This window comes from Ursus americanus, chromosome 29, assembly GCF_024610735.1.
Source record: "Ursus americanus isolate L20-20 chromosome 29, mUrsAme1.1.p, whole genome shotgun sequence".
NCBI lineage: Eukaryota > Metazoa > Chordata > Mammalia > Carnivora > Ursidae > Ursus > Ursus americanus.
In genome coordinates, this window is record NC_142155.1 from 9673171 (window position 1) to 9695688 (window position 22518).

Sequence of the window (22518 nt, forward strand, 5' to 3'; positions counted from 1 at the left end):
TACGTTCGCTGCTGTGTAGGGAACTGACTGCAAGGGGGAAAGAGCAAACTTAGGGAGATGCATTAAGAGGCATTGCAAATATCTAGGGAAAATATGAGGGTGGCTTGGACAAAAAAAATAGAGATGAAAATAAAGAGAAGTAGTAGTAGATGGATTTGAAATATATTTAAGGATACAATCTGTGGGAATCTGTGGTCTGGGTAAGGGTTGTGAGAGAGCATGAGATGTCAGAAAACTCCAAGGTTACCAGCTTGCACAACTGGATGGGTGGTAGAGTAATTCAATAAGCTAGAGAATGCTGGAGAAGAGCCAGATGTGGTGAGAGAAGATTATAAGAATGATACCAGACATGAGGAGTTCAGGAAGGCTTTAAAACATCCAAGTAGAGATGTTAAGTAGGCAGATGATTATAAAGGTCTGGAACACAGAGGCCTGGGTTCTCTCAGACAAATTTGAAATCATTAACGTATAGATGGAAAATACAATCATATCTACAGATAACATGGTCTAGAGTGAGAAATGAAAGAACCTTAAAGCCAAACCTTATGATATGCCCATATGTAAGAAAGAATAAATGACAAAACAGGATAAGGAGAAGAATCCAGACTAACAAACCAATAGAAAGAAACCTAAGTGCCAAATTGGAGTGAGCTGAGGAAGTGGGAGGCACAGAGATTAGACAACATATTTTTTTTTAAAGATTTTATTTATTTATTTGACAGAGATAGAGACAGCCAGCGAGAGAGGGAACACAAGCAGGGGGAGTGGGAGAGGAAGAAGCAGGCTCATAGCGGAAGAGCCTGATGTGGGGCTGGATCCCATAACGCCGGGATCACACCCTGAGCCGAAGGCAGACGCTTAACCGCTGTGCCACCCAGGCGCCCCTAGACAACATATTTTTAAAGGATTGTCTAGAATGGGAAAGACAAAGAAAGTGAAGTTACTGCAAGGAAACTAGGGTCAGAGTTCAGTGACCCTCCCCAATCTCTCTCCCCCCCCATGTCTCTCTCTCTCTCCCCCTCTTTCTCTCTCTTTCTCTCTCTTCCCCCCCCCCCTTAATCATGTGAGAGATTTGAACAGACTAGATTTTGTGGAAAATTCCAGGAGAGAGAGAGAGAGAGATCCAGGTTGAAGATTCAGGAGAGAAGAGATCATTAATATTGCAAGATTTCTGAGAAAGTGGAAGGGAGAAGCCAGGGAAGAGGTTGAGGTTTCCGTCTTAGATATGAAGAATTACATCTTTTCTGGAAAGAGGATGACCCTGAGATGGGCACATACACAGGTAGACACGCAGACCTGGCCAAAGAATTTAAAGAAATTCCTATCTGACAAGTTGTGCGTTGTTTATGAAGTAGAAAGATTACCTACTGAGAGTGAGAAGGGAAGGGCCAGAATCTCCTGCATGAGACAGCATTTTCCTGAATCCCTTCTCTCATTAGAAAGAATGACAAATATTCTGGCACTCCTCAAGACTGGAATTAAACTAAAGCAGAACTTAAGTTGTTCGCAATTGTTGGAGAGGATATGGAGAAAAGGAATCCCTCCTACATTGTTGGTGGGAATGCAAGTTGGTACAGCCACTCTGGAAAACAGTGTGGAGGTCCCTCAAAAAGTTAAAAATTGAGCTACCCTATGATCCAGCCATTGCACTACTGGGTATTTACCCCAAAGATACAGACGTAGTGAAGAGAAGGGTCATATGCACCCCAATGTTCATAGCAGCATTGTCCACAACAGCCAAATCGTGGAAGGAACCGAGCTGCCCTTCAACAGATGACTGGATTAAGAAGCTGTGGCCCAGGGGCGCCTGGTGGCACAGCGGTTAAGCGTCTGCCTTCGGCTCAGGGCGTGATCCCAGCGTTGTGGGATCGAGCCCCACATCAGGCTCCTCTGCTATGAGCCTGCTTCTTCCTCTCCCACTCCCCCTGCTTGTGTTCCCTCTCTCGCTGGCTGTCTCTATCTCTGTCAAATAAATAAATAAAAAATCTTTAATTAAAAAAAAAAAAGAAGTTGTGGTCCATATATACAATGGAATATTACTCAGCTATCAAAAAGAACGATTTCTCAACATTTGCTGCAACATGGACAGCATTAGAGGAGATAATGCTAAGTGAAATAAGTCAAGCAGAGAAAGACAATTATCATATGGTTTCTCTCACCTATGGAACATAAGAACTAGGAAGATCGGTAGGAGAAGAAGGGGATAAAGAAAAGGGGGGTAATCAGAAGGGGGAATGAAGCATGAGAGACCATGGACTCTGAGGGCTTCAGAGGGAAGGGGGCGGGGGAATGGGATAGGCTGGTGATGGGTAGTAAGGAGGGCACGTATTGCATGGTGCACTGGGTGTTATACGCAACTAATGAATCATAGAACTTTACATCAAAAATAAATAAATAAAAATTTTAAATTTAAAAAAATGTTTAAAAATTAAAAAAAAAGAACTTAAGTTGTTCTATACCTAATAGTTACTCATAGCAATAGGACTTGGGGAAAATGGATCTAACCAATAACCAAGACATAGATCATATAAGACTCCAGTTGAAGGATAGTGGACCAGACACCCAATGCCACAAGTACATGCATACTTCTAAGATGTTTTGTCATTTGTAGTACAAATATTATGCTGTACAAGAGACAAACCGGTTTCCTTAGCAGAAAAGCTAACTAGAAGCACACTCTCTTTAAAACAAGCAAACAAAACTCATCCACTTAACCCTGTTTCTACTAAAAATTGAAAAAAATAAAAGTTTTTAAAGATATGCCACATGACCCCCTTTCTTGGGCGCCTATCTCAAGCAAGAGGAAAAAGTATAAGTGTAGCTACAACTTTGTACTGAATGGGAAAGGTACCCTTGAGGAAAATAATTCCATTTCTTCCTCATTTCTCCTTTCTTCACTCCACCCAGGGACACAGTACTCATTTTAGTGACCCACCCTGGTACCCAGGGCTGCCACTAGCAGAGTCCAATGAGCTGTAATTTTCCAAAACAACCTCTGTCATCAAAAACTAAGCATCTTATAGAACTATGCACACACATCCTACCAATGTAAAGTTACTGTTTTTGATGTGAAGCTATAAGATATAACCATTTGGTACACTGAGTACTAGCATAAAAACAGACACATAGATCAGTAGAACAGAATACAACACCCAGAAATAAACCCATATCTAAACTTTGACAAAGCAGGAAAGAATATCCAATGGAAAAAATACAGTCTCTTCAACAAATGGTGTTGGGAAAACTGGACAGCAACATGTAAAAGAATGAAACTCAACCACTTTCTTACAGCATACACAAAAATAAATTCAAAATGGATTAAAAACCTAAATATGAGACCTGAAACCATAAAAACCCTACAAGAGAACATAGGCAGGGGCACCTGGGTGGCTCAGGCAGTTAAGCATCCTCTTGATTTGAGATCATGATCTCAGGGTCATGGGATCGAGGTCCGCATAGGGCTCTGCACTCAGTGGAGAGTCTGCTTGAAATTCTCTCTCTCCCTCTCTTCTCTACCCCTCCCCTCACACGCTCTCTCACTCTTTTTCTCTCTCTCTCAAATAAATAAATCTTAGAAGATAACATTGGCAGTAACTTCGTTGACATCAGCCATAGCAACTTCTTTCTAGATATGTCTCCTGAGGCAAGGGAAACAAAAGCAAAAGTAAACTATTGAGACTACATCAAAGTAAAAAGCTTCTGCACAGTGAAGGAAAGAATCAACAAAAGTAAAAGGCAACCTACTGAATGGGAGAAGAGATTTGCAAAAGACATAACCGATAAAGGGTTAGTATCCAAAATCTATAGAGAACTTATCAAACTCAACACTCAAAAAACAAGTAATCCGATTAAAAAATAGGCAGAAGACATGAACAGACATTTCTCCCAAGAAGACATACAGATGGCTAATAGACACATGAAAAGATGCTCAACATCACTTACCATCATGGAAATGCAAATCAAAGCTACAATGAGATACCACCTCACACCTGTCAGAATAGCTAAAATCAACAACACAAGAAAAAACAGGTGTTGCCAAGGATGTGGAGAAAAGGGAACCCTTGGGCACTGTTGATGGGAATGCAAACTGGTGCAGTCACTGTGGAAAACAGTATGGAGGTACCTCAAAGAGTTAAAAATAGAACTACCTTATGATCCAGCAATCGCACTACTGGGTATTTACCAAAAGATTACAAAAATATAATTCAAAGGGATACATGCACCCCAATGTTTACGGCAGCATTATTTACAATAGCCAAATTATGTAAGCAGCCTAAGTGTCCACCAATTGATGAATGGATAAAGATGTGACATATATCTATGGCATATATATACATACACATATATAAAATGGAATATTATTCAGCCATTAAAAAGGGTGAAATCTTGCCATTTGCAACAACATGGATGGAACTAGAGAGTATAACGCTAAAGCAAAATAAATAAGTCAGAGAAAGGCAAATACTATATGATTTTATTCATACGCAGAATTTAAGAAACAAACCAAATGAGCAAAGGGAAAAAGAGAGAGAGACAAACCAAGAAACAGACTCTTAACTACAGAGAACAAACTGATGGTTACCAGAGGGGAGGGGTGGAGGGATGGGTGAAATAGGTGATGGGGATTAAAGAGGGCACTTGTCGTGATAAGCACTGGGTGATACATGGAAGTGTTGAATCACTGTACTGTATATCTGAAACTAATATTACACTGTATGTTAACTAACTGGAATTAAAACAAAAACTTAAAAAGCCCAAAAAAGGGGGGGGGGAAGAAAACAAGCCAATGTGTGAGGAAGTGATTGTACGGCACCCTCGAGTCACGTCACAGCAGTGAGCATCTTCTCCACCAATGCGTATGGCAAGCTCTGTTGACATCTAAACTCAACCAAAAAGGTGACCATCTTTAAACAGCAACTGCTGCACATATTAAATAATTCGATGTTCTACAGCGGTTAAGTGTCAGGAGATCTCGCTTCTAGCCCTGACACTACCATAACATCGTGTAAGTCTAACCAGGTCACATCACTTCTCTCCAGTTCCTCCTCCATAAAATGAAGAGATGGATCTGGGTAAGCCTGCTACCTGCCGGCAGCTTCCTGAGATTCTCCATTTCACTGATGAGCAGGACATGCTGACGTCTAATCCCAGAGTTTCTGCCTGATGCCAAAAAGAGGTACCTGAAGAGAGTGGTAGGTAAGACACGCTTGAAAGGAAGGGCACTCCTAGGGTAGGTTTTGGAGGGGAAGAACAAGACAAGGAACTCCTCATAAAAATTAGGTTGGGGTCCAGAAATCAAAATGCACACCACTGGGCACCTGGGTGGCTCAGTCAGCTAAGCGTCTGCCTTCGGCTCAGGTCATGATCCCAGGGTCCTGGGATCGAGCCCCAAGTCAGGCTCTCTGCTCAGCGGGGACCTGCTTCTCCCTCTCCCTCTGCCCCTCTCCTGCTTGTGCGCGCTCTCCCTCTCTCTCTCTCTCTTTCAAATAAAAAACTAAAGTTTTTTTAAAAAAGCGAAGGATAATAATCAATGGCCATAGCCTAGGAGAAACCGTTCATTTACTCATTCTTTCATCCCACAAGCATGAACGAGTTCCCGCCACAGGTCAGATACTGTATCAGAGAGAATAAATATGAAAATTAATAAAACAGAACTCCTATCGTCAAGGAACTCACAGTCTAATAAATGAGGCAGTCACATTTTTAAAAACTACACTGATCACAGTTTGGAAAGATGAAGCAAATTCTGGAAATGGGTGGTGGTGACAGATGTAAATGCACTTGATGCCACTGAACACTATACACTTAAAAATGGCTACCATGGTAAATTTTATGTTATTTATATTTCGCCACAAAAAAAACAAACAAACCAACAAGGAAACAACTCCCCTGACCGGTAAGTGCCGCGGTAGAGATGTGTATCAGGGCCCTGGAAGAAGGGAGAACGAAGGGCGCACCTCCGCCAGTTGCTGCTGTAAGAAGTGAAAATCCTAAAACTGCCTTCCCTTTCTCACTGCACATGGAAGAACTTGAAGTGTTTCCCAAAAAAGCAGTCTTCCTTCAAGCGGAGGCTAGTGAAAGTATTTTGGAAGCTCCATCCACATTCCAGAGGATGCCACTGTTTTCTGACCTGTCACAGTTTGCTCCATGCTTTCTGTTAAGCTGTCAGCACAAGCCAGGGGACGGGTCACCAGATGCTACTTGCAGGGAACTTCAAGGACAGGAACTGTCCAAACAAAGATGTGCTCCCTTGCAAAGGACAAACGGCTCCAGCCGAAGCGAACCGAGCCAGGCAGCAGCTAGGCAGGAGGGCGGGAGAGAGAAGGAGCAGGCTGAAAGGCTATGAAAAGCCGTGAGGTGCTGCTTGCAACCCTTACGAACCTTGCCACGGCAACTAAGTCAAAAGAATGGACGCAACTACTATAAGTGAGGGAACAATTCAGTGCAGACTGCTTCTGAATTACACAACTTGACACGCACGTGTATTAGACAGGGCTCCAGAAGCCTCATTCCCAGCCTCAACCACTGAGCTGTCTACCTTCTCTTTCTCGTCCCCACCCCAACACTGCTTCGGGGCGACACAAGGCTGAGAAACCACAGCTCCAAGAGACCACAGGATTGCCTCGTTCAGGGGTTGCCCCGCCGGCTGGGCATCTAAATCACTTATTGTAAAAATACAGATTTGCCCCAAAAATCTGATGTGACGCCAGAGAGCTCTGGAGAGCTAGTTACCTAGAGAGTGAAAGTCAACAGCTCAGAGTCTCCCCACTAGAGAATTAAAGAAGGGGTCGGGGGCCTGTCTCCCGTTCTGCACATTTTACACCACCCGGCTCTGCCTCTCAGCAGGACGGAAAATAAGGCTGCCTGGCCGAGGACAGAAATCAGCACTTCTCCAGATGTGGTCCAGAAGACGAATGGAATTTCCCAGAGTGCTTATTTAAGATGCAGATTCTTAGGTCCCATGCCAGCATTACCGACTTGTGATCTGCGGGCGGGGCCTGAACCCTGCACCTTCAACAAGCTCCTCAGTCAGCTGGTTCTTAAGTGCAGCCTCAGTCAACTCAGTTGCGCGAACTCCTCCGGCAGGGAAGACAGACTTCCATCTTCCATCGCCCGCGGCGGAAAAGGGCAAAGGCTACGATTATCAACCGAGCAAGATTCTCTCTGTGACGCGCTCTCCCTTCAGGTTCTCAGAGGAACGTGAGCGCCAATGCTTGGGTCACCCAGAGGCCCGGAACTCAGGGCTGTGGGTGCCTCCGGGGAGAGGGCTGGGACGGCCAGATCCCTCCCCGCTCCAGGAGCCTGGTGTTAACACACCAAATTAGCAGTTCTTTGAAAGAACCTCTAAGCCAGGAATACACTTTTTTGTATTCTAGTTACCTGGAATACAATTTTTAAATCAGAGATGCTAGACCATTCGTAATGAATCCTGGTATACACGTACAACAGAGTATTTTTCAGCCTTAAAAAGGAAGCAAACTCTGACACGTGTGACCATAGGGATGAACCTTGAGGATATTACGCTAAATGAAATAAGCCAGTCACAAAAAGACAAATACTATATGACTCCACCTACATGAGGTGCTTAGAAGAGTCAAATTCCTAGAGACAGAAAGGAGAGCGGTGGTGCCCCCCGCTGGGGAAGAGGAAGAATGGGGAGTTAGTGTTAAGTTCCAGAGTGTCAGTTGTGCTAGATGGTAAGAGCTCAGGAGATGGATCCCAGTGACAGGCACGACCATGTGAGTATATTTCATACCACTGGCCTGTACCCTCAGAAATAGTTAAGATAGTAAATTCTGCATGTATTTTACCACAATTTTAAAAAATGAAAAAAAAAAGTGCAACTATTTGGGATAGCCAAGGATACCAGTGAAGAGACAGATACTCTAGAGAGATAAGGCACCTAGAGAAGTACTACAAAGAAATGAAAATACAAGGGGCGCCTGGGTGGCACAGTGGTTACAGCGTCTGCCTTCGGCTCAGGGCGTGATCCCGGCGTTCTGGGATCGAGCCCCACATCAGGCTCCTCCGCTATGAGCCTGCTTCTTCCTCTCCCACTCCCCCTGCTTGTGTTCCCTCTCTCGCTGGCTGTCTCTATCTCTGTCAAATAAATAAATAAAATCTTTAAAAAAAAAAAAAAAGAAATGAAAATACAAGCAATGTCTTACTTTCACAGCAAGTTATCTGCCCAAGGGATATTTGTAAGATGATTATTAAATTGGAGAACATTTCCCACTTGTCCATCTTCTAATGTACCTGAAATATAGCAACTCTGTAAAACACACTTCTGTGAAGAGGTATTAGAGCTAAAATAAACTTCTTCCCTCTGAGGGGAGGTCACAGGGCCCCTGGAAGTTAAGGGAGAAAGGATGTTGGGGCAGGAGGCTGGAAGACGTAGAAAGGATGGTGATTCTTCGCAAGAGAAGCACAGTGCCCAACGCAGCAAAGAACTATCCACATTTCAGGCAAGTATACAAATTAGCACATGCCTAAGTAGCACACATAAGAAATCAGTGCTTTTGGGCGCCTGGGTAGCTCAGTTGGTTAAGCATCTGACTTCGGCTCAGGTCATGATCCCAGGGTGCTGGGATCGAGTCCCACATCAGGCTCCTTGCTCAGTGGGGAGTCTGCTTCTCCCTCTGCCTGCTGCTCCCCCCTGCTTGTGCTCTCTCTTGCTCATGCATTCTCTCTCTCAAATAAATAAAATTTTTTAAAACATCAGTGCTCTTACTCAATTTTACTAATTTTAAAAGAGCTTAAATGTTACCATCATCAAGAGTGGCTTTGCAATTTAATTAAATTAGCATTGTAAAAAATGCAGGTCTATGAATATATAGCAAACTTACTATGCTCTACCATTATATACTGCACAAAAAAGAGGTAAAAATTAGACTAAAAACCTAGAAATTTTACTAAATCAAAATAACTACTCATTATTAAAAATCCTGAACGTGAAAAGCAATACTTGAAGGTCAAAAGCAATGTAAGTAGTCCAGAAACGTTAGCATATAATAAATGACTCATTCACATAACGGTACATGTTACAGTTGTGTAAACGCCAAGGAACCCACCAAGTGTGCTTTACCTAAAGGATCCTTTTTACTGACCTAGCAAAAAGGGTGATTTAAGAATGCCGCGCTGATTATCTGCACAGTCACTACAAATCAAAGCTCTGATAAGTCTAATACTAGGATCATTCCGTATTTTTTCTAGAGACAAATGAAATTTCAAACATTCTTCTGAAATAAGTATTTTCTCCTCCCTGAGATTTATACTGAGAATGGTCACTGCCTTAGAAAAACAAAAATATAGTTTACCGTGGTGGACTATTTAAATAATAAATACATTTCCACCATAGTCATTATTCACTGCTGGGGAAAAAAAGAGTTTAATAATAAGCAATAAACAGTCTTTGAACGCTATGCAGGAGTCACGGAAAGATAAAAACCAGAGACAAAGACTGGGTCTGGGTTTCCTTCCCATAATATTTCTTTGACTATACTGACCCCTGGTGGCCTTTAAAGGACTTTTTTTTTTTTTTTTTTTTTTTAAATAAACGTGCTTATTTTCCCGTAGTGTGTGTGCCTTAACATTATATCACCTGGAAGGGATTCTTTCACAATGTGCATGTATATCAAATAGTCACATTGTACACTTTAAATATCCTATCACTTTATTTGTCAAATGTACCTCAATAAAATTGGGGGAAAAAAGACATCACCAATAATAAGTACCTGACCAATATGCTTGTCTTCTAAAAGACGAAGATGCTTTACAGAATGTGGAAAAGGGGAAATTATATTTAGTTCAACAGAAATGATGATCATATAGCTTTAATACACTCACCTAATAAATACTGACTAATATCCAAGTGCAAAACATGTGCTAAGTCACGGAGATAACGATGCGCAAGCCCCAAAGACCAGTATGTTAGGTACCACGAACTGAAAGTGACATGAATGAACAAAGAGAAGCACAGAGTGCTCTGGGAATGTCCAGAGGGATCAGGCCATTTTAGATGATGCCCAAGGGGCAAAAGCAAGCACCTAGAATTACAGAAGAGTGTTCCAGACAGAGGGAACAGCATGGGAAGGCTCTGGGATCAGACAGAACTGTGAGTTTAAGAAACTTAAAGGACATAATATGTCTAAAGCACAGGGTTCAAGGATAAGGGTGGCACTTAACGAGGCTTTAGAGGCGGGCAAAGGCCAAATCTTGCCAACTATTTGAATTTTGTAAGCACCTACATTTCCTTGTCTTTTTTTCCTACCAAAGCAACATGACAGTTCAAGTCCACAAACCACTGCATGAGAAATCCTGTAAATCTTCCAACCTACGATCTCGCATCTTCCAAGGTCTTTCTCCACTATTCTAACGCCCTCCATCTTCTGGTACATATTCTGTTCACCACTCACTGAACAAATTAACCCCTTGGAGGCTGTGACCCCACCTGGCCAGGGTGCAGAGGTGCCTCTGAATGTGCCAACAGTGGACACCTGACCCAAGGCAAGCCCAGGAAGAGGCTGGCTTGTAGGGCTCTGAGATGATGGTTACTTAGTGGAGCCCCTGCAACCAGTTCAGATTTAAAGGTAAGGAGAAGAACAAGAGGAGAATGACACAGGCCACAAGAGACAGAGGGAGCCAAGGCCCCAAAAGCATCAGCGCTCGTCCTTACAATAAACCCTCTTTGGGGCACCCCGGTGGCTCAGTCGGTTAAGCATCTGCCCTCGGCTCAGGTCATGATCCCAGTGTCCTGGGATCAAGACCCACATTGGGCTCCTTGCTCAGTGGGGAGGCCTGCTTCTCCCTCTCCCTCTGCCTGCTGCTCCCCTGCTTGTACTCTCTCTCTCTCTGTCAAATAAATAAAATTTAAAAATAAAAAACTAAACCCTCCTTATCCCACGCTAGTGCAAGTCAGACCGCAGCCTTAGAAGCACCGGACAGATGTCGCTGACTCAGCACCTTGCAGCTCGTCCGCTGCTGGCGGCCTGTTTTTCCGTCATGCTTGTGTTACTCAGCTTGTACCCAACTCCTCACGTCTGCACAACGATGGTCTCCAGGGACAGAGATTCTGCGTGTTTACTTCCTTGTATCCACCACCGCACTAAAAGCCCTCAACACATATTCGACAGAGGGACAGATGGAAAGATGGACAGACGGATAGATAAACAAACAACAGATCCCGGAGAGTTTATAGTGAAATCAAAGGTAGGAACTGAGAATAAACCCCGAACTCCCTCAAACTCATGTGTACGTCCTCATCTTCAACTCCCATCATTCTCCACACGTGCCAGGAACACCAAACTTCTCCCACACCCCCAGACCTGTGAGGTTCTCTTGCATTTTCCCTGCCTCTACACACAGCTTTCTCTCTCTGAAGTCTCCCAAACACGCACTCTCCTCTCCTCTGTAAGCAGGAGCCCTCCCAGGGCTCGTCACCCGCATCCCCCCAGCACCCCTCCACATTTTCTTGTTGCCTATGTGTCTCCACAGCAAAACCGCACCACAGGCCGACAGCACTCTTCTTCTTTACGTGGGTTTCAAAACTCGTGCTGGCGAGGAGGGGCTAGTTCTGCTTTGAGGATGTCACCCCAAAATGTGTTAACTAAAGGGGAAATTTTTTTTTTAATTTTTATTTATGAAGTCCTTGGTACTTTCATCTCACTTAAGGTCCTAGGCTAACAAATGACTATTTCTTCTAATAAAGTGGTTCTCAGTGGTGGAGAGAAGGGTGTTTTCCCCCCGGGGACACTGACGATGTCTGTAGACATGTTTGGCTGTCACCCTTGAAGGGAAGGGAAAGCCGCTCCTGGCATCTAGCAGGCTGAGGGCAAAGATACCGCTCAACACCCTCCAGGTGCACCTGGCAAGGCCCACAGCAAAGAACTGCCGTCCCAGATGGCAACTGTGAGAAGCTATTTAATAGGACTATTTTTAAAAGCTCTTCTTCATATACTTATATATTTTTTAATAAATATCAAAGAAAATGGGAAAATATTCCATGAGTCTTCAAACATCACACAGTGATACTCAGGAGACAACCTAAGGCAGAGAGATGAGGGCGTAACCATGTGCCTGCCCTGTTAGGTCTCAGAGCTACAAAAGCTGGCATCGAAGAAAGAAAGAAGGTACAGAAGTTGGAAAGGAGGAGGACTGGGGAACAGAAAATTGGTGTGGTTGTTTAAAATCACTGTGGTTTTTATTTTTAATTTTGTAATTGAAATTCAATTGAGTTTACACGTACTGTACTATTACTTATAGAGGTAGAATTTAGTGATTCATTAGTTGCATATAACACCCAGTGCTCATTATATCAAGTGTCCTCCTTAACGCCCATCACGCAATTATCCCATCCCCCACCCACCTCCCAAACTCACTGTGTTTTTTAAAACAAAAATAAAGTAGGTTAGTCCAATCTCATCAGGAGTCATTATTCAGAGACATAAAATCTGCCAAACAATAACTATGTATTCATTGCTTAGTTTTAAAATACTCAATGTATGTATTAAGTAAAATAAATATTATTTAATCAGTTTTACACTAAAATGCAATGATTTAACCTTCAAACATTATATTACATTAAAAAGCAGTAGTGACTAAAACTCTAATTTGTTACAATGAAAGCTGACCCATTGATAAACACAGTAAATTAAAAATAAACCACTTAAATTGTCTAGACGTTCAGATTAACATTTTTCTGTTCAATGAATCAATGACTTTGGAGGTATTTCCCCACCGGACCTATTTAAATCATTTTAGCATTCCCCCTAAAAAATATGTTGATACTCACATTCACTTGAACTTGAATGGACCAGTCACCAAGTATTGGATGGGAAGATAATTGAAAAGTTTTGGAAACGACACCAAGATCACTTTGTTCTGACAACCACTGTTGGATCAAATTTGACTTGGGGTCCTACAATGAAAACCATACACGTTACTAGATAAAGACTGCCGTGTGCACGTGTATCCTATCTGGTCATGAATGACGCCCTGCACCCTCCCGGGCACATCCAAAATATGGCAACAGAGATCATTTTTGGAAAACGTCGGCTATGTATTATTAGACAAGAGACAATCAAAATTTCTTCCTTTCTCATATGCTTCATCTTTATTCTGCTCCACCTTTTAATTCTTGGTACCATATTTCCCTCTACATGGAACACAATGATGTGTACCCCACCAAACCTGTGTTGTTATTGTTAACTGTAGAGATCACAGGCCTTGTGTACTCAAGGTCCACCAAGTGTCAGGCACTCCATCTTATCATTACAACTCACACGTCACTCAATCATTATAATTCTAGTGGTGCTTGGGTGGCTCTGTTGATTGAGCGTCTGCCTTCAGCTTGGGTCATGATCTCAGGGTCCTGGGATCGAGCCCATGTCGGGCTCTCTGCTCAGTGAGGAGCCTGCTTCTCCCTCTCCCTCTGCCTGCTGCTTTCCCTGCTTGTGCTCTCTCTCTGTCAAAGAAATAAATAAAATCTTTAATAAAAATTTTAAAAAATCATTATAATTGTCCCCCAGGGGAGGACTGTCCTCACATTATAGTAGAAAACTGATTCCTAGAGAGGTTCAGTAAGCACTCAACTGTAAGTAATACGTGAATTCAGGATCCAAACCCATGTGCCTTTTAATCCAGCAAAATGTATCAGAGAGATGCTTAGACAAGGGGATACGTGACAAACACTTCAGTCTTCCCATACTCTCTCAGACAACGATCTCCTCACGCAGCATTCATCCAAGCCAAGCCAGCAGACATCCCAGATTCCCCTCACATCCCCGGCCCTGTCAACTCCGTCTCTTTAATCTCTAACTTGCCTCCTCCTTTCTAGCCTCACCTCCAGCTACCACATCCTGTTTTCTAACCATTACTACTCATCTACCTCCTCCAGTGTAGCCCTGCCAAGATACCGTCCCCACCACCGACAGTGTTACCCACCTGAAACACAAATCCCAGACTGAGGCAAAGTGGTCAACATGCTTGGCCCCGTTCTTGACATACAATGGGCAGTGAAGACACAGGGGCTATGATCCTGATGCTGGACCACTAGGTGATGCTGGCTCTTCTTTGCCTACAGAATGAGGTCTACACTCCTTTACATAGGGTACAGAACTGAGGACTCTGACTCCAGCCACATTTCTACGCTCATCTGCCTCCAAACATAGATTTATTTGCAGTTCACCCCCAGAAGCCCAGGCATCGAGGCCTCTACAATGGCTGCACAGAATGCCCTCCCTTCCTGTCCAGTCGTGCAATAAGCTCTAGGCCTCCTGTCCATGCCTCCAAAGATAAAATGGCCGCTTCCGGGAGAGCCCCCAGTACATCTGGCGTTTACCCCTTCTGAGTACAGAAGGTACTCATGGGCGAAGGTACTCCTGTAAGGTACTCATGGGTGATATATGCGGTTTTTTGTTCCCAACTAGACTGTGAGCTCCTGAGAGCAGGGATCAAATATTTTCCCATATTCTTATTCTCTATCCTTTGACCAGAGGTAGTGGGTGAGCTCAGTTACTAGAAGCCAGAAGAAACCTCTCCTCCTGAGTGGGGGAGAATGCGAAAGTCAGAGGTAAGTACAATGCCGAGAACTGAGTAAGGCATAGTCTGGTAAGCCAGAAACTAATTGTTAAAACCAAAGACCAAAAGCGAGTCAAGACTAAGCAGGTCACCATCCTTGGCAAACTCCTGGGACGGGCATTGGAATCAGCAGTGGGCTCTCCTGTGGCTGCCGTAGCACCACGCAGGGGAGGCCCACACAGTTTAAATGCTCAAAAACAAAGGAAAAAATACAAATAGCTAATAAATATATGCTGTCCAATAATTAAGGGAATGCAAGTGAAAACCAAAAAAATACCATTTTTCTTTGGTCCGTCTGACAAAAGTAAAAAAATAACAATAATTCCCAGTGTTATTTAAACTCTCAGGAAAGGAATGTTCATACTCTGCTGATGCATTATTTTGGTGAGGGTGCACATTTCTCCCAGGTGGGGCCACGGCCCTGCAAACAAAGGAAGTGCTAAATGGAGTCTTTGATGACTTTGTACCCCGAGGACTTGCAGGGTTGGGAGTGAATGAGATAATTCACTGGTTGCTCAAGAACGTCTCAGACCCAGGCCTAACTGTCACCAAAAACAGAGAGAGCGTACAAACACCAGAAGTTTTCACACATCAGGATGCAAACGGGCCATGCACGGTGGCATCACAGCAGAACCCAGCATTCGCACGTCAGCATCTCCTGCAAGGTCGCACACAGGGCAGTCAGGTACCACCTGATCAGTGTCCCTGGCCCAGCCACCACAGCCACAAGCGAGAGGTGCTGGAAAAGTGACCCCTTGTGCCCTGAGTCACCTTTAGATGGCTCTCGATCTCTGTCAGGTGCCTCAGTTCAGCACAGTATCCACTGCCTGGGCCAGACTGTCTCCAGCAACAAGCTCCCTGGCTGAAGAATGTGTCCCCAAGGAGAATTTCTGCCACTCATCAGAGTCCTGGATTATGCACCTCGTGTCTGTCTCGCATGTAGAACTGAAGAACAAGGGGGCCCCCTCACCTCACCACGGATGAGGTCCTGGTTTTGCCACAGCTGCTCCAGGCCACAGTGTCAGGCCACAATCACAGGATTTATCCCCCAGGCAACAGCACCTCTCCCTATGCAAGGTCATTCACCTGGACAAGGAGCAACACCTTCTTCGAGAAGGAAGTGAGGACAGAAGCCAGCTAAGCCAGCTGCCAGGCCAGTGTCGAAGGTACTTATTTCCACAGAGGTAGCCCAGATTAGCTGGAGGAGGTCAGAATTAGGGCATGTTTTTACCACTGCCAAAAGGGCTCTGAAGGCCCTTTCATCCTGAGAAGGTCAGTTACCGAGGCAGGCAAAATGAATAATACCCAGTGACTAAAAAACACCAAAAAAACAAAACAAGAAAAACAAAAACAAACCACTGAGCACCCCTGCATATGCTGTGACAATCAATATTTTAGCTACACCCTACAGCCATTCTTTTTCTTTTACAACTTTGTGATTTGACAAGTTTACACCTTATGCTGTGTTCACCACGAGTGTAGCTACCGTCTGTCCTGTTACATCGTTGCGACAGTATCACTGACTGTCTTCTTGACTGGGCAAGATGGGTCCTGAGAAGTCAGCCTCTTGGCCATCGGATGCACTTCTCCACCGTACCCTGCAGGTGGTGCTGTACGAGGGAGTACAGATGGATTCAAGTCAAGGGCTCTTTCATTACACTAAATTCTTTTTCCTGGAAAGCACTACCAAGAAACAAACTATTCCACACTGAAAGGTGGAGAAAACATCACAGTCTGGCCCAAATGACTGTTTTCAGGTGAAGGAGGACAGCAGTGTGGGCATCAAAGCTCTGATCTGGCCTCTGCAAGTTACGGGGAAGGAGGCAGCTGGACCAGAGTTCGTACCCCAGCCTCACTGGCCAGATGCACAGAGCAGAGTAGGGCTTCCCGCCCAGTCACCTGTGCCCAAACACTCTGGGTTCCAGGTGGAATCCTAACAAATCTAAACTCCCCTCCCCTGACCAAGAGGGCCACACGTTGGCCAGGCCACTAGGGACGAGAGATTTCTCTGAGCACTTCTGAGAAAGCCAAACGTGCAAGCTAAGTTCAAAATTGGAGAGAAGAGCCCAAGAGTACAAATCGGAGGTTTCAAAGGCGATGCGAAAGCAGCACAGGGAAGCAAAATAATAAAAATGCCCAGACCAGCACAGTTCTAAATGCTTTACTTACATTATCTCACTTAATTCTCACAAAAACTCCTGCGAGGTGTTTGTCCAGCATCAGCAGGGTTAGTTCTGGATTAATGCCTAGAACAGGCAATTTATCCAGTGCAGACTTTTATTACCACAAGTAGAATGAGGCAGACTGGAGAGAAACAGCCAGAAACAGGCAGATGTTGACTTCCAAGTCCTTCACCTAACACTTAGTAAGTTCTCATTATATGTGGATAAATAATGAAAGACGGTATAAATGCAGTCCGTAAAACCCTGCTTAGAGAGCTACTTGAATTTAGAAATGCTATTTACTGGGGAGCTTGGGTGGCTCAGTCGGTTAAGCGTCTGCCTTGGGCTCAGGTCATGACCTCAGGGTCCTGGGATTGAGTCCCACGCCGGGCTCCCTGCTCGGCAAGGAGTCTGTTTCTCTCTCCCTCTCCCTCTCCCTCTCTCTCTGTTCCTCCTCGTTGCTTATGCTCTGTCTCTCTCAAATAAATAAATGAAATGAAATCTCTTTTAAAAAATGCTATTCACTACGTCAACCTCCTTTACAGACATTCCAATACATAGCAAAGGGAGGAATTCACAGAGCCGCAATTCTTGGAAATTCAGGAACTATGCACTGAGAAGAACCATGCCGACCGATGTTGTATTTACTACAGACACAAACTGGCTCGAAGTCACCTGTATACATGTTTGTTTGCTGGATTTTTGTTTGTTTTTTAGTTTAATGTATAACAACAAAGAAGTTAAAAATAGGAAGATACTGAACTAAAAAAGCCTGAACTTGACTTCCACTGTAGTTTTCATCAGAACATCTAGGTAACCAAGAGGGTTCCCAGGACCAGGGACTTTCGGTTGTAATATCAAGAGAGTCCCAAGAAAACTGGGATGGGTTGGTCACCAGCCTATTTCCATGTAGTGATCAAATGTCTCATATTCTCCTCAGCGTAAATGCAGAAAAGCAGGTCCAGCCAGATCTCAATTGCCCTCAACTTGGCTCTCACCGGAAAGAACTCAGTGTAACTATGCTGCCTCCAGACCATCAGAGCGTTCAAGGAGCAGAGGCCACGTGACGCCCTGCTGAAGGGGATTCCCGTCAGCCTAACAGCTAATGTTTAGTGAGCATGTACTCTACGGCAGGCATAATTCTAAATGTTTTACTTGGATTATCTCACGCATTTTAGAAATTAAAAAAACGGGCTCAGAGAGATTAATTTTCTCAAGGTCACACAAGTAGCATCTATTCTTCTTAGGGCAGACAGTGATCCTTTTATAGGCCAAATCACATCATGCCTATCCTCAGAATTCTCCAGTGAATGCTCATTTCACTCAGAGTAAAATCCAAGGTCCGTATCATGACCCATAAGAAGACTCTGTATGACCCCTCCTCCAACCCACCTACCTATATCTCACCTCATCTCCTCACTCCCTGGGACACTATCAGCTTCTTTATCCCCCAATGCACCTAACAAGTTCCCACCTCAGAGCCTTTACACAGCTGTTCCCTCTGTATGGGTTCATTCTTTTATTTCCTTGAGTTCTCTGCTCAAATAGGACTTCCTTAACAACCGTAGAGAAAATAGCAAACATAAACACTCACTTTCTCTCTCTCTTACACACACACACACACACACCAATTCCTTTATATATATATTTTTTTAACTAGGCTCCTTGCCCAGCAGAGCCCAATGCAGGGCTCGAACTCACAACTGTGAGATCAAGACCTGAGCTGAGATCAAGTTGGATGCTCAACCAACCGAACCACCCAGGCCCCATGCGCCCCACTTCATATACATATTTATGTGTTTATTTAGTGCCTGTCTCCACACTATTCACTGAAATATAGGCTTGATGTGAGCAGGGCACTTAATCTGTTCTGTTCACTGCCCCATCCCAGGGCCCTGCACTAAGAAGTTCAATAAATGTTTAACAAATGAATTAATCAACAAAGAAGCGAGGACTGGAGCCCAAGCTGGCCAACTCCAGAGCCTAAGCTCTGAACCCATTGTTCTACCATCTCCGCTCCGAGAGACAGCACTCTCATGGTGGGAGGGAAGCTTATCCATGGTGAATTCTAAAACATGAGCAGGACTTCGAAGACAGCTTCAGTAAGATGACCTGAACTTACTTTATTTCTGTCTGGCACTTACCTTAATTAGAATGTTTAAAGAAGTTTTATAAGGTTTAAAATCTGAGAAGAGTGTAACAATACGAAACTTCACTTCCTGCTTTGGCTTGTATAGAGACTTGTCTGTTTGAATGAAGACAGTCACTCTCTTGGTCTCAAATGATAAGCGCGTGCTATTAGAGAATAAAATCTCATCCTGGGCCCGTCCAGTTACACGCAGCTCATAAATCCCATCTGCACTGTTCAGAGGTAGCTGGAGAAAATAAAGAGATCAGACAAATGACATTCTCATTTTACCTTAAAAGTGTTTTTAATTATAAGCCAGACTAGAACATTTCAATCTGTAGTATTATTAAAAGTAATTGCCATGTTGAAAAACTCGCCCCTCCTAGGCACCAACATTAAACAATTTGTTTTCCCTCCTAACATCCTGTAGTTTTCTCTCCAGCTAAATTGCAGGGTTCCTGGAATGGAGGGTTCAGCAGCAGTCACCTAGTCATTTCCTATTCCAAGTGCAAATTCTTCCTCACAGTCACTGTGGGTCGGGATATCTAATATCTTTCAACATTTTTTCCATGTCTCCCTAGTTGAGGCAGTCGACTGGTGAAAAGCACCTTTGCACAAGACTCGTTTCCTTGCGGTACTCTCTCTCGAGCTCTTTCCTACCACACACACACACACACACGCACGCACGCACGCGCGCGCGCTTCCAGCACCCTGCACATCACGGGTCATGGTCCCTGGAAGGATGGGGGCGCTGCCACTCTCCTGCTGCGCTTACTAACCGAATTCCTTCCTTCCAGCAGGAACAGGCCAGAGGCCCGTACTCAGCAGTTTACGTGACCTGTGTCATTTCATCTGACGGCAATCCTTCAGGCGGTGCTCTTACTAACACTGTTTTATAAACAAGGAAACTGGGGCTCGGAGGAGTTTGGGAAGTCGCTCCAAGTCACAAGCAGAGATGCAAACCAACAATGAGCAATGCTACTCTAATAAAAGCTTCCATGCATGGCTTTGAAACATGTCTGACCGTTCTCTGACTCTCTACCCTTCCAAAGGTAGAGTCTCCTTCTCCAGACTTAGGGACTTGCTTCTCAAGAAGAGAATGAAGCTGCGTCATAGAAAGAATAGCTTCTGCCTGGTTCTCTCTTTCTCTATGGGATTCTTCACTCTGAGGGAAATGAGCTGCCATGTGATGAGGACAAGTAGGAAGCCTGTGGAGAGGCCCACATAGGGAGAAACTGAGCCTCCCGCCAACACCCAGCACCAGCTTGACAGCCATAATGAATGAGCTACCTTACAAAGGATTCCCAGCCCTGGTGAAGCCTGCAGGTGACTGAAGGTCTAACTGACATCTTGACTGTAGCCTTGTAATATCCCAGATCAGAACAGCCCAACTCCTCATATTCCTGACCCACAGAAATTGTGAGAAGCAATAAAAGTTTATTACTGTTTTATGCCAAAGCTTTGGGATAATCAGTCACACAATGGACAAATGGCATACCTGACTTTCAGTTGGTTTTTGTGTTAATAAACCTGTGGTTCTAAAACTAAATTCTGATTCATTTTTGCAAATAAGTTTTGTCCACAGCAAGCGCAGAGATCTTCCTGTCACAGCAACTACCTGAAAGCTAGTGAGATGGGTAAGAACACAAAGGAAATGTAACAAAGCACCAATAAAATGGTCAGCAAAAAATATTTAGGGAGAGAAGTACCGATGTCCAAAATTTACTTGGAAATACATTTTAAAAATAAGATGAATTAATGGATGGAGAGACAGATAGATGGACATGTCATAAAGCAAAATATGGTAAAATGTTAACAGGAGACTGTAAGTGGTGGGTATAGAAGGGTTCACTACGAAATTCCTTCAAGTTTTTTGTATATTTGCAAATTTCTTAATAAAAAGTTAGAAAAAATAAACAGCAGCATCACATTCAAATAACTTCCAGTGCCGATTTCTGCTTTTCTTTAATAAACGTTTATTGAGCACCTTCTAGTTCCAGGTCATTCTAAGTCCTTGGGATTCAACAGGAATCAAAGATGTGTGCCCTTGTAGGGCTGGAAGTCTAACCTTGGAACCTGCATTCTTATATTCGACTTTCTCAAATGATATTTCAGCTCTCAGAGTCTTTTAAATAGAGATCTTAATACTAAAAGCAGGACACTGTATATGCCAGCGTATCATATACTTACATTCGGCAAAGATTCATAAATACTTCATGTTTAAAATATGAAATTTGATAGGATTGTTTTTCCTGATTTGGATATAGTTGGATCATTTTTAGGCTCCAGAACAGATAGTAGATGGAAGATTTATGGCAAATTAATGATGCAGAGGCCCAAAACTAAAGAGGCCCATTACCCACGAGAATACCAAAGAGTTAAAGAAGCAGAAGTAACAGAAAATGTGTCCAAAAACATTCTCCCTGTGCCCTCCTCCATCCTCCTGCAGGGAGCTGGCACTGCCTCAAGAGGAGGTAATACTATCTTTCTGCTCGTTTCAGCTACCCCGAGTAACTTGCTTTCTCAACTGCCCATTAGAAACCTTCCTTCCCCTTCTCGCATACGTAAGATTTAGGTAATTCAGGATGCTCAAAGCCTTAGTGTTAATCCCAGAGCTGGAAATTCAGAGATGACAAGTGAACTGGGTGTATCAGTAGACCAGGGGTGACTCTATAAGCCATGGGGCATCACTAAATGCCCGGGGGTGTCCCCACTCACTCTACATGGCACTACAGATCCGGAGCTGCAGTAGAGACCTTACCTTTCTGTTGTTAACAGTAGAGGGGCAGAATGAGGAGACTGAAGAAAACACCGTGGATTTTAAGCACTCTCTATGAAAGTTTCTCTCTGTACCAGACCTAGGATGGGTTGTGACCTGCTCCCCACAGTGGAAAGGACACCAGAAGTAAAAGCTCCTGAATTCCTGCTGATCAATTGCTTTCTGCCTTCTTGGGGTCACAATTACTGAAAGAGTTCCCAGAATTGTTAATAAAGAGGTTTCCTTATCAGAGATTTCCATACCTCTTATACAAGAACCAACTATTTACCCACAGAGATTTGGGATTCCTGTGTGCTGAGCCAAGAGCACATGGCTGGAGAAAGATTCAGTTCCCACAGGTAGACACTGTCTGGCAGCAGGACAAGAGTCTGGGAGTGTACAACATCAAGGGGCTTTGATCAGCAAAGTATCGATCAGCATCTGAGTTGGGCATGCAAGATTCTCACTATGCTAAGTCTATTCTGTGTATACATAAATGCAAATTTTCTGAGGAAATGATTGCTCTTTGTCCAGGATATTGAAGGAAGGTACACCCAAAAAGGTCCTTTGTGGGGGGGGGGGGCACCTGGCTGGCTCAGTCAGTGGAGCATGTGGCTCTTGATCTCGGAGTTCTGAGTTCGAGCCCTACATTGGGAGTAGAGTTCACTTAAAAATAAAATAAAAATAAATAAAAATTTTTAAAAGATCCCTTGGTAGGCAAGGAACTAATCTGGTTTGACTAAAACCATCTTGCCCTCTCTAAAAGATCAACTGTCAAGGAAACTGAGACAACACAATAGTATTTATCCTACTCTATTTCATTACTAATGCTAGTTAGAGTAGTAGAGATTTCAAATAATTTTCAAAATAAAATTGAGGAATTTAAGATGACA

At 43.7% G+C, this 22518-nt stretch overlaps 1 protein-coding gene across 4 annotated transcripts in view; it reads right to left on the reverse strand.

Moving 5' to 3' along the window:
- The window catches only part of CD109 (CD109 molecule), a 153812-nt gene that overhangs the window by 80478 nt on the left and 50816 nt on the right, over positions 1–22518 (reverse strand). For all 4 annotated transcript variants that reach the window (XM_087856949.1, XM_087856948.1, XM_087856947.1 and 1 more), the window contains 2 exons: positions 18884–19114; positions 12791–12916 (listed from right to left, as the gene is read on the reverse strand). In XM_087856949.1, the coding sequence (XP_087713075.1) occupies positions 12791–12916; positions 18884–19114 (357 nt within the window). The remainder of the gene's footprint in view (positions 1–12790; positions 12917–18883; positions 19115–22518) is intronic.